The sequence below is a fragment of the Typha angustifolia genome, chromosome 9 (assembly GCF_048772165.1).
Source record: "Typha angustifolia cultivar Huaian chromosome 9, ASM4877216v1, whole genome shotgun sequence".
NCBI lineage: Eukaryota > Viridiplantae > Streptophyta > Magnoliopsida > Poales > Typhaceae > Typha > Typha angustifolia.
This window is the reverse complement of record NC_133247.1, coordinates 5,434,660-5,447,425: the sequence shown is the minus strand read 5'-3', so window position 1 is coordinate 5,447,425 and position 12,766 is coordinate 5,434,660. Positions and strand designations below refer to the sequence as shown.

General features: G+C 34.7%; 1 protein-coding gene across 1 annotated transcript; it reads left to right on the top strand.

Annotated features, from left to right (window-relative positions):
- The first annotated feature begins 1,448 nt into the window (after positions 1 to 1,448).
- On the top strand, positions 1,449 to 11,152 carry LOC140767906 (uncharacterized). Its single transcript, XM_073107991.1, has 6 exons — positions 1,449 to 1,994; positions 7,486 to 7,597; positions 7,721 to 7,889; positions 7,978 to 8,168; positions 10,188 to 10,323; positions 10,846 to 11,152. Exons 1-5 carry the CDS (start codon positions 1,579 to 1,581, stop codon positions 10,305 to 10,307), a joined length of 1,008 nt encoding a protein of 335 aa, XP_072964092.1. The 5' UTR covers positions 1,449 to 1,578; the 3' UTR covers positions 10,308 to 10,323; positions 10,846 to 11,152.
- Positions 11,153 to 12,766: the final 1,614 nt, after the last annotated feature.

The window sequence follows — 12,766 nt, the reverse complement described above, 5'->3', positions numbered from 1 at the left end:
GATATATGCATTTCGGCTATACTAATTCTAACAAAGTTGGTGAATTATTGTATGAGAAATAGTTAATCGAGGGGTCGAGCAAACAAGAACAACTTCAATCGTTAACTACAGTTGTCGAGCAACGAGACATGTTATATATATATATATATATATATATATATATATATATATATATATATATATAATATCTAAATTTGATAGTACATTATTTTTAGTCGGGAAGAGGATTTTGTAGTCTTTTTTATCTTTATTTTGTAGAGTTTTTTTTATGTACAAAATATATTGTGTTTGTGTTAAAGCATTGGTTTATACATCTCGTCTCTTATTATTTTTCCTTAAAATTTTATTAAATTGGCTTAGGAAGATCTCTTCCTAGATCTATGTCACATATTTTTTTAATAATTAATTAGCTAAATTGATGCAAATGCATTGATATCTAATATGACAAAGATGCATGATGTATGCCTACAAATATTTAAGTGTATTAAGAAAGTTGACTCTTTATCAAACATAGTATACTAATAATAGCTGCATCTAGGAATAGCAAATACTTATTTAGATTTTATTTTCAAAAATAGAAAATACTCATTAACCATAATAACAATTATATAAACTGCTACAGATTCATTGCAATTTGATAGTCATATGATAAGGATAAAAAATATATATAGAAGAAACTACTCTTTATAATCATAAGTAGTCTTTTATATGTATTTATTTTCTCCTCCCATATCTTACTACTTTATGCATATTCTCAAAAGCATCAATATATTAAATGCATTAGAATCTTACTAGATACAAATGGATGATGTAGACATAAAAATATCCACAATTAGAGTGCAAATGGGCACAGCTAATTGTGGATTTTTTAAAGAATTATGTTTTATTTTTCAAAATAATTTAGAAAATATTCAAGTTTCTAAATTATTTAGAGAAATAGGCTAAAATTTAGGTATTGTCACAGTATTAATATTTGCTATTATAATGTAACAACTATGTCTAGCTAACCTTGTGAGCGAGCGAACTGCTTTCGCAACTAATAGTCCAACTTATTTCTCAGACTAATTTATAAACTCATATTTACCGTGCAATAAAGGGTAAGAGATAATATGTTAAGTACTCGTGAATGTAAATTTCTTAGTAGAAATAATTAAAATGAATTATGCACATGTATACTTAAATTATTTAGTAAAAGTAATTTAATTGAAATATATATATGTTAGAAAGCTAGATTCTATTCTTATTTATGATTAGCCAATGGCCGAGCCTCATTAATAATAATACAAGATGCAAAGGAAGTACCTTGGATCAATGGACATTTATCTACCGATCAAAAGATCAAATGCCAAATTTTATTCGCCGTTCGCCCTTTAGGATCAAGGGTAGTTTTGTCATTTCACCCAACTGTATATTCTTTCCCTTTTCAATATGTCAATAGGGGGGAGAGAGAGAGAGAGAGAGAGAGAGAGATTTGGGGGATTTTGAGGGCGCGGGGAAGAATAGAGAGCGAAAAATTCAAGTTTTGGCTGCCGGGTTTCTGCCTTTGTCTTCCACTTGTCTCACCTATTGCCTTCCACCATGGTCTCCGACCAAGAGATCGCGAGCTGCGTCGAATCCCTCCTCCGCCACTCCGGTGACCCATCGTCCACCTCCTCTCTCGCCGGCGTGGTCCGCCAAGTTGAGGCCAAACTCGGTATCGACCTTTCCCACAAGGCCGGCTTCATCCGTGATCAGATCGATCTCCTCCTTGGCCCTCGTCCTCCTCCTCCTCCTCCTTCTCAACCCCCTCAACAACCCCATCTTCTCTTCCACCATCAGATGGCCCAACCCTACCCCCCGGCCCAGGCGCCCCCAGAGCTCGCCTATAACTACCCGCCTCCTCTGCCGGCGGCCGCTGTGGTGGCGGCATACCATCTTCAACAACAGCTTCAGCAGCCGCTTCTTCGGGTCCCTGCTGCCGCCCCGGCTGGCCGTGCTGCAGCTACTAAAGAAAGGTGCCTCCTTTACGCTTCTAATACGTTTTTCGGGATGTGCGTATGTTTTGTTTTTGGATGATACCTAATGATACGGCTGGATGTAGGGTTTTGTTTGAGATTATGAACGAAAAATTGTCTCCTTTCTTCTTCTAAAGCTGTTTCTAGGGATGCAGATGTATTATTTTCTGCGCTGATGCTTTTTCTGGAAATAGGGTACATGTTTTAGTTTTGGGAAGAAAGGTGACTTTGTTATCTTTCAAACTCGTTGGTGTGGGTATTTGTTATCGACGGATAATTCTTGATGCTACGGCTAGAAGTAGGGTTATTGTTGGGACCTTCGAACTTAAGGCTCCTTCTTTGTGCTTCCGTCCTTTTGGTATGTAGGTGCATTTCTAGTTTGACATTATTCTGGTGCTGTATTTTGTAGCTCCTTTTATTCTCTTTCTTTCGTTTGAGTTTTTGGTGAAAAGGTCCTTCATTTGTTCTCCTTGTCTGGAGTCGGGGTTCACTTTGTTTTGCTGCATTTTTTTTTCTCCGCTGAAGAATTGGTTTTTTTTTTTTTTTTGGAGACTTGTTGGCAAATGCTGTCTTTGGGCTCATAGCTGAAGCTGTTTCTGGCCTTGTTGAGGTTAATCATACAAATTAACTGGAATTGTGTGTTCCTACTCGTTTAAGCTGATACAGTTTGGCATTTATATGCTGCTGGATTTTAGCATATCACAGCATTCAGACATTGCTTTAGTTTTCCAAAATTAAATTTGCTATTTAGCAAATTAGTTTTGTTTTACACAACTCGCAATTTGATGGTTCGTTAAATGTTGCTGGTTTTTAGTATAATGCAATGCAACCATTTCTTTTTCTCCTCCTATTATTCCCTCTCCCTTTTACTGCCGCACCCCACCTCTCTCTTTCTATCTCTCTTCCTCCCTATCTTTCTCTCTTTCCCTCTATCTCTTCCTCAGTTCCTCCCTCTGTAGCAGAGAGAGAAGAAAGAAAAAAGAATATAGAAAATAGAAAAATTCACCCGAGGTCGCCGGAGGTCGAGATTGTCGAATCTTGATTAGAGCACATTGTCAGGGATCTGCTTGGGGGCCGGTGGATTAGGTAGAGAGTAGAGAATGAGAGAGAAAAAATAAATGGAGGAAAAAAAGAGAGAGGTGAGTTGCGGTAGTAAGAGGGAGAGGGAAGAAGAGGAGAAAAAGAGATAGACGAAGGGAAGGGAGGGAGAAGAAATTGAGGAAAAAGAAGTGGGTTGCGACAGTAAGAGGGAAAGAGAAGAAGAGAGAGAAAAGGGAAAAGAAGGGAGAGAGATGTAAGAAAAATATAAAATTATAAAAAAAATAAAATTTGTCTTGTGACAATAAGAGAGAGGGGGAGGAGGAGAAATAGGGTTTTATTTTTTAAAATTTTAAATTATTTTATCTTTCAATTTAATCTTTGTTTAGATTTATTTATATTGAAAATTAAAATGGCTCCAAGAGAGAATATAGACTTCATATTTGTGTAGTTTTTATTTCTCTTATTTTCTTGTTATTTTTTCTAAATCTTTACAATTTTTTTGCATTTTAAAATAATATTTAAAGTTTTATGTAATTAAAAAATAATTTGATTCAATAGGATCGATCGTATGGCTGATACAATTGATACGGTCGATACCTATTGTTTTTTCAGCCAGTCGATCCTGATCTTGTTTCAGAATCTTGGAGAGTAGTATCTCGATAATCCTTTATGATCACTCATGCCATTGTATGGCACTAGAAATTAAGCATATCTTATTATTATTTAAAAAAAATTCTAATTTGATGTCTCTTTTATCACTTTTAATACCTCCTTGTATGTTGGCTCTTGATCTATATATATTATAATTTAAATTTAGAAACCTAAGGAAAACTTCAGTTTACTCCAAGTATTTGCTTCAACAAAGAGAATTCGAGAAAAATTGGAGAAAATGATGATATTAAAATCTAAAAACATATGTTACACTAATATTTAGTGTTGAAGGACTTTAATTTAGCCCCTAAAACCTATTTTAAGGCCATAGAAAGGTTTAACAATTGTTTTTTTTTTTGCACGTTAAGACCATTGAAATGTGCTAGCGGCACACCTACTCAATGCAATGCATGCCAATGTATATGTATCATATGAAGTCAAGGTCAGCAAGCCTCATGCCATTGGCACGGCAATCCTTATGTCTCATATTAGTTAGTCTACAACTATGAGAGTGGAAAATAGACTAAAAGTACTCGTCTTGAATCCAAATATCATGAGCCTCAAACTTAAACATCACTTCAACTTGGCAGAAAGACCTGCTTGATGGAGGAAAGGTGTTCAAGGTCCTCACTGTCATACTTGTTAATATGACAGTGGATATGGTTGGAATAATTTATTGGATTATTTGGACTGGCTAAAGAAAGTTGAGATGGCTAATGAGAGTTTAGAATGCGTTGGGTTTCTCAATAGTTGGGTATATGAAACTTACAAATATTAGTAGAGTATAAAACAAGGATGTAGACAGAATAATATGCAATGCAAGCTCTCTTTTTTTTTCCCTAATGCTAGGACCAGGCCGAGCTAAAATTTGTGCTTTGGTATCACCCCAAATGAAAAAAGAAACAGAACTTTTAAGAGTTTGTTCCACTTTTTTTGTAATATATTTTAACTATGAGGAGGATCACTCATCGAGTGGGTTTCAATAGATCTCTATGCTTACAGTGCCTATATAGCCTGCTTTGTACAAGAAGAAACAAGGAATGAAGGGCTATTTTGATTTACCACCTAGTGGTGAAATGTTTTATTTCCTCATCTGGGAAGTTACTGTCAGATATGTGGAATTTTGGTAGAGTGGAAAGTTGGTGCATCAGGATTAGTGTGATACTCCATTCCCTGGGGCCTAAACATATGCTAGTCTGCATATTCCACAAAGACATTTTACAGTTTGAAGTTTCCTCCTTTTCTTTTTAATGATGCAAGGCTTCATTCTGGATCAGCTATTTATAGGTTCTCATTTCATTTATATGAGAGGTTTTCAATGAATATATAATTGTAATTGCTAGCAACTGTTCTCAAATTTTCTATTGTTTGATTAAATGGACAGGTAAAACCATTAGGCCTTGTTTACTAGGAGTTTAAGGACTCTCTTAAACTAGTTCAGGGACCACTAACGTGGTTTAATAACCAAATATTTTTTTTATCCTTTTCATATCTAACTAAGTTTACTTTCTAAAAAATTAAGACTAAGAAATGAGACTAATTAATCGAGTTTCGGAGTTTAGGCTTAAACCAAACAAGGTCTTTATCTATTTGATAAAAAGATATAGAACTTAGTGGCCTCAAACCAAACAAGGTCTTATCTATTTGATAAAAAGATATAGAACCAAGTAGTATAGATTCTTTAGGACTACTTATTGGTAGAACTCTCAGGGTTCTAAGTTAGTATTGTCAATAGATAGCTTGCTGAACATTTGGTCAGGAAAACCTCAAGTGTTACATCAACTGTTGGGACCTATGAAACAAATTAAATAAGACTTAGAATCTTTAGTCTTTACCATAATTAGGTCTTCTCATTTCTTGGAAATTGAATAGCTACTCGACTCAATGCAACCAATTCAGTGGATCTCCACTTGAAAAATTAGAAAATTAAAGTTGCAAAGTACGAATTTGAACTCTAGGGATTTGGTTTGATTGCTGTCCTTGGCCATCTAGCCCACGGATCTGCTTTTTTTGGTTCAATATTGAATCATGCAACTTGTGGCTCAATCTGCGCGTCTGATTTAAGGCGAACCCAAGACTGAATTGGTTCATTAAGAACTTTGAGCACTGGATCTGGCTCATAGGCTGCACAATAAGATGAACCGGATACATCTTGGGTTGGGCTTTGGGGCGCACGCCCTAGGTCTTGGTCTGCACGAAATCCTAGGAGCTGCTAAGTGTTGTTGTCGCTACTGTTGGTGTAAATGTGGAAGGAGATTTTTGACGACTAGAAATAAAGGAAAATATGATTTCAAATTTTTTTCCAATCGTGCATCTCTTTCCTTCTCTTGCACATCCTGCACTTGCAAAAGGACGGCCAACCACTTAGGTGGCGCTGGTGCAGCTGGAAGTGGTGCCACTATGGTCGGAGTTGTTGGATCTCTCGATGGTGTCGACATTAGAGGAGATGTCCTTAGTACCTAATGATTCAAAGGTGTGGGAACTTCCTCTGTTTCTGTCCTTATTACTCTAGATTTGGTTTGCGCCATGGAAACGTGCAGAGGGAGGAAGGGCTCTAATTCCAGTAGTTGTGGGCCAAATTTTAAAAAAGCTTATCTGGATTTGAACAAGCTGTAGATGCTTCTAGGTGTGGAAATCTTTACATTTGGGGTTGAGAGAAGGTGGCCACGACTTGGTGGAGGAGTGGTAGACGGTTGCAATGGAGGTGTAGAGAAAAATTTCTGAAGTGTTGGAGAAGGCTATTTAGATTAGAGCTACTTCTAAGGCTAAAGTTAGTTGATTCATTTCATAATGAGCAAAGAGTTGCACATCACAATTTATAGGTGGCTAACTTCGAATTGAGCTGGTTAACTGTCAACTAGACTGACTAATGTTAATAAGCAAACTTAGACTAACTAGGCCTAATAAGTAAATGCTATAGACCACAAGGTCTTAATTGAACAACTTAAATGAAGTAAGCAAATCTAAGAAAGTGTGTGAATCCAATAGTAGATCAAGTAATTTTGCTTGGCTAGGCTAGATCAGCTTAGGCTTGGGTCATAACAATTGAGGTGACTTCTAGTTGATATTGATGTAAAGGGCATATTGATCTAATTAAGACAAATAACATTATTAATATTGAGAGAAATTTATTTATTGGTATTAAGCATGTTTTATTGTTATTATCTGTGTTGTATTATTATTGTTAATACAAGTATGCATAGTGAAATTGTCTTTTACATTATTGGACTTGGTTTTATTTAAAGTTGAAAAATAGATTTATTTGGCTTTTGAATGGATTCAACTTACTGAGCTATAGTTGTTAGCTCATGGGATCTCTCTTCTAATATTTTAGGTAATAGTCAACGTGGCGACTGAGCGAGATGCACTGAGACCTCACCTCCATTTAGAATCTACTCTTTTTTATCTTTCAGTTTTATTAGTCTTTATATTTTAACTATCTGTCAATTCAGTTTGATTAGAGACACGTTAGTATTGATATTGATTATTTTATTATTATTAAAATTACGTTCATTGTAGTCAGATATTCAAATAAATTCTTGTTATTGTAGATTTAGAAAATTTATTAGGCTTCGTGTATCTTAAGTGTATTGAGGTACACGGCCGATTATGATTCTGATTTCAGGTTGTGACATTCACTCTAATATTACTGTCTTCCAAATTTCTGTCGTGGATGTCCATAGTAGCTTACTAACATGTATAACAGGACAAGTCCATTTCTTCCTGCTGTGTGTTCCCATGCCCTCTTCATTTCTCTGGTATTTTAGCTAATTAGTGGAACTTGCTCCTACTTTTGCAGTGCTTCCACTGGAACTAAAAGGAGAGGTGGACCAGGGGGTCTAAATAAAGTTTGTGGAGTTTCACCTGAACTCCAGGCCATTGTTGGTGAACCAACTATGCCGAGGACCCAGGTCACCTTTTCAATTGACAAATTCTTTATTATTTTCTTCTATTAGATGCGAAGTGCAATAAAAATCATGTAGCACATCTTTTGGTTTATTTAGGAAAAATTAATTAGATTTTTCTTGATTCAGATTGTGAAGCAGCTGTGGGCATATATCCGGAAAAACAATCTCCAGGATCCTAATAACAAGAGAAAGATCATCTGCAATGATGAACTCCGTGTTGTTTTTGAAACTGACAGTACTGACATGTTTAAGATGAACAAGTTGTTAGCTAAGCATATTCTTCCCCTTGATCCTAGTAAGTCTAGCATTTAATGTTATGTAGGTCAAATATCTGTTTTGTAGTTCATCTAATCTGAATGGGTTGACTACTTCCACTTTTGCAGAGGATGGTGCTCCAGATTCCAAGAAACTAAAGTCTGCTGATGTGGACGCTGAAACAAAGCTTGATGTTGGTCAACATCCTGTTGTCATATCTGATGCACTTGCCAAATTCATTGGAACTGAGAAAACAGAAATGCCACAAGCTGATGCTTTGAAGCATGTATTGGATTATATAAAAGCTAACCAGCTCGAGGTTAGTGTCAGTATGTCACGTCCTTTTGATTTTTTTTGGAATATTCCTTTTCTCTTTATGTTGTAGATCACTTGCTGGAACAATCTCTGGTATTTCCAATAATTTTAGTTTTACGACTGGCATATTGTTCTTATTACCTCTCAGATATAAAGAATTAAAATGACTTTTCTCTATCAACAGCTTAAGTTTTTTGATTAATTAGTGAGTTGACTAGAGGCAAATATCTAAGGTGTGCATATCTTTTATTATTAATATTGTTGCATCTTCCCCTTCCCCTACCCAAGTATCTTTGTACTCCCATAATTTTTGCATATTTTCTAATACAAGCTTTGAAGAAAAAAGAAATTAGTGCTCTTCTCTTTGTAACAGCAAAATTAGATATACCTACTTATCTTTCTACTTTTAAGAAACAACATACATCCACATTATCAGATGGTATGTATATGTTTTACGAGTTGTCAGTGGTGCTTGATGTTCTCAGGGGATAACTATGGCCTGCTTGATTTGAATTCTCATGTAACCATTAAGTTGACCATATTTTTGTTTTGTCCATTTATCTAGTGAATCAACAATTACTCGTATTCTCGATTTATTTTTTCCTTCGATGATATCAGAAGTTTCTGTAGCACCAAAAATCAATGAGTGTACAAATGTCAATTGGCTCCATTGAGTCGAAACTGGTGATTTTGTTGAATCACTGGAAGATACTTTTTATTATTGTTCGCTTTCCTCTATCTATCTGTCATGCTGGATTGATTGTCACTTTTTACAAGGTTTTCTTATTCATATTTATTGAACCTTTTAATCTTCAAATTTCAATCACCTTGCTTTTCTAATTGTTTCACAAGAGTATATGAGAAAGAAGATGATCCAATTGGACAAGGGTTAGATAGCAAATTGTTGATTGTGTCTTGTTTTTCACTTTGGCTTACTTGTGCTTAAAGGTAAAGACACATCCTACATTGGTATCTATATGCTCTCCATTGCTTCTCTTTAACCATGTCTCCCATTTTAGAAAATTTTATACTGATGTCATGTAGTAAATAACATATATAATTTAAACTATCAGTTACATGTAATTATAACTGCCTTCTCTTCTTAGCTGCCCAATTCTCAATTCACCAGCCCAAAGTGACTTGCTGGCTGAGTGGTGTGCCCATTTCACAGATAGGAAAACTGATATTCCCCTCCGTAAATCCAGGATGTGGGATTCATCATGTCGGCCAGTCGGTCCAGTCTATATATTTCCCGTATGAGCCTCGGATATCTCTATCCACCTCTTCTGCTTTTCAAGTTCTATGAACATTATATATTAATCTATATAGTGTCATTCAATTGTTCAAATTGGTTGTGAAGAGCCAAATCTATCCATTTGGAAAAGCAATTCAATATGGAATGTTGTGACATGCCTATTTATGCCTGTGGGGCTTCTCAAGAGCGTATTGTTTACTAATTATAGTCTAATGGATTTCTGAACTTACTGTTTAATCAATATGTCAGGTAGCATACTGTGGATGTTTTCCTCAAAAAAAGGAAATAAAGAAGAAAGGATAAAAGAAAGTAAATTGTGGATGATCCAATGGTATTAACATATCATTATGATAATTGGAAATCTAAATAATTCAAATGTTTAAGTACGTGATAAGAACACTACGGATTGCCATTTCATTTGCATAGAGCACAACAATAGGCTTTATTAATCTCTGACATTCTGTTGTCTAATCTACTAGTATTAACAGAGGGCAAAAGCTTTTTGTAATAGCATATCGAGTTATCGACACATAAATGCAGATATGAACATGTATGAATGCCCTCATTCATCTGATATATTAAGATAGTCCTAAATTTGTTTTGTAAATTTTATCTGTCAAGTTAACAAGTGTTTAACGTAATTTAGTTTTCATTCCTTTTTCTTTCCTTTTATCTTGTAATGACTGGAACTCATTTTCGAATAATCTTCTGGTAAAGCAGTCTTTATTCATTTGAATTTTAATGTATAATTGCTTTAACTGCTTACAGGATGCATCTAACAACTCGATATTATGTGACTCAAAGCTTCAAGAGCTTTTTGGTTGTGAGAGCTGTTCTGCTTCAACTGTTTCCCAGATGCTTGCACAGCATTTCGTTGAGAAGTCGTGACATGTTTTGTCAACAGGTTAGGTTGTCTTTTCTTGTATCCTGTGATGTCTGAATTTGATACTTCTCTTTCTAATGCATATTACTTTAGTGATAGGCATTTGTTCAGTTTTCAAATGGTTTTTTCTTATTGAAGGATATGAAGCTATGTATTCTGTAGAACAATACCCACATATCCATGCATCTCATGAAGATGACACTATGCAATAATATATCTGTCTTCTCCCATCGCCTCTCTTTTGCCTTAGATTGAGCGTTTTCTATTAAGTACGAGTTAATCCTCCAAGGCGAGCACTAAGTCCAATGAAAGAGATTACTAGCAAAATATCTTTTTTGATGATTTCTAGTGTATCTCACTAAGGAACAATTGAACTTTTGCAATATTAATTTGAGATCATTTGTCAAATATTACTCAGCTAGGTATTAAATCCGCATTCAATGTAACTTTTTGTTGCTTCTAGAGTCATGCATCCACTGATGAGATGTCTTGTGGTGAATTTATTTTGATGCCAGAACTTTGCCTTCTCTGTTCTGCATGCAGATCTATGACTCCAGTGACATCGGTGTGCTTTAGCGGTGCATCATGGGGTGATTTAGAAAAGGAACAGTTTACTATATGTGCTTTGGTTAGGATATGTGATTGTGCCAGACAAAAGAAAGTTGGATTCTTTTGATGCCAATCTGTAATCTTATCTGAATTAATGGTGGTAGAAGATGATGCTATTTGACACTTTTATGATGTAGTCTTAGTTTGTCAGAAACACTCTTCAGCTTTACTAACTGATGTAAAGATGACAACCTGAATCAAAATGAGCAACAGAGTGCAACACTCACTCAGTTCTTCTGCATGGATTACCAGTATCTTTGTTAGTTGGACTTCATCATTCCTGCACATAATTAATCAAGCAATGCATTTTTCTTCTGCCTCTAAAATTCTCTGGCTTTGCTTAGTTTTTCTTTTCTTTTTATTTTTTTTTTAATTTTTTTGTGTGCATGTATATCCTTCTAGAAGTCTCTTAAAGTTGTTTGATATTTATATGCACTTCTCTCAAAAGACTTTGATTTTACTTTGAAACCCTTGTGTTTGTATGAATTCTGATAAAAGTTAACTAATAGTTAAAACTTTCCATCTACCAGTAAATAGATTTAAAAAAAAATATACTCCTTTTCTATTTTGTTTTTTTAATGCTTTTAATTTACCAACACCGTGTATGCTCGGTGGACATAAAGAGTCCAACGTGGCAGATAAAGGAAGTGCCACGTCATGTCAGCGTCCGTTCCTTGTACGCACCCACCCACATCGGATCCGGCGCGCGGGTGCGGTTTTGGGGGGGCGTTGGTTCCCGTCCTCCCCTACAAAAAGGGACACCAAATTGGTACGTATTTACGATTCACTGCCACTGCAGCAAAGCACTATCAACCTCAATGAAACCACTCCATGTTGATACTCAAAACAACCATTTATTTATCCATTTATCTTTTGTAACTAATGTTCATTAATATCGACAGTGGGTATTTCAAACTCTCTAGACAACTTTGAAGGTTAATAGAGGGTAATTAGGAAAATAATTAAATTAAAAATATGGGCTAAATTTCTACGTTCTTTAGCTTTTAGCTTCTAGAATAAAGATAGAATAATCATAAGTATTCTAATTTTTAATACCAGAAGAAGAGAGCTAATACTAGTATAAGGTGTAATAATTATATTTGATTGATATAAAGTTGGTATTAAAATAAGATAATTGTGTTGGGGATTGGTGATGTTTTAAACCCAACGACGAAGATACCATTAACTATATATTAAAAAAATAGTAGTAAATAGCATTTTTTCTGAAATAATATTATTTTTTATTAAACTGTGGACTTAAAATACTCTATATACCTACATTATGAATAAAAAACTATACGGGATAATGCGGGGATATAAGTTCGCACTGTAGAAATAACATTACATTCTTTATATAAAATAACTATGTATTAAATAAAGAGGCATTGCAGGGTTATAAGCCTGCACTAAAATAACAAGACATTAGAGAATATAAAGAGGAACAACGAGGTAATGCAGGGTTATAGGCCTGCACTCTATATAATAATCATACACTAGAATAAATGAATAGACATTATAGATTAATACAAGGTTATAAGCCCGCAATGCAGATAAAGTGTGTTGGCTTAATTTTTTTTAAATTTTTGCAGTTTACTAGTTTAAAAAAAATCTCAACTTTAGGTGAGATGTTTAAAATAAAATAAAAAAATATATGAGAGAGAAAAACAAAACTGTAGCTAAGATGATCAATATTTAATAGAAGAGATAGTGGAGAGAAAGAGAGAGAATCTCAAAATAGTAATTATAGGTTATTATTATATTATTATTTAAAAGTTGTATGGAATAAGATGAAAGAGAATGATAAATTACTATACTAGAATAAAGTAAGATATTGTTTAGCTACTACACCAAAATA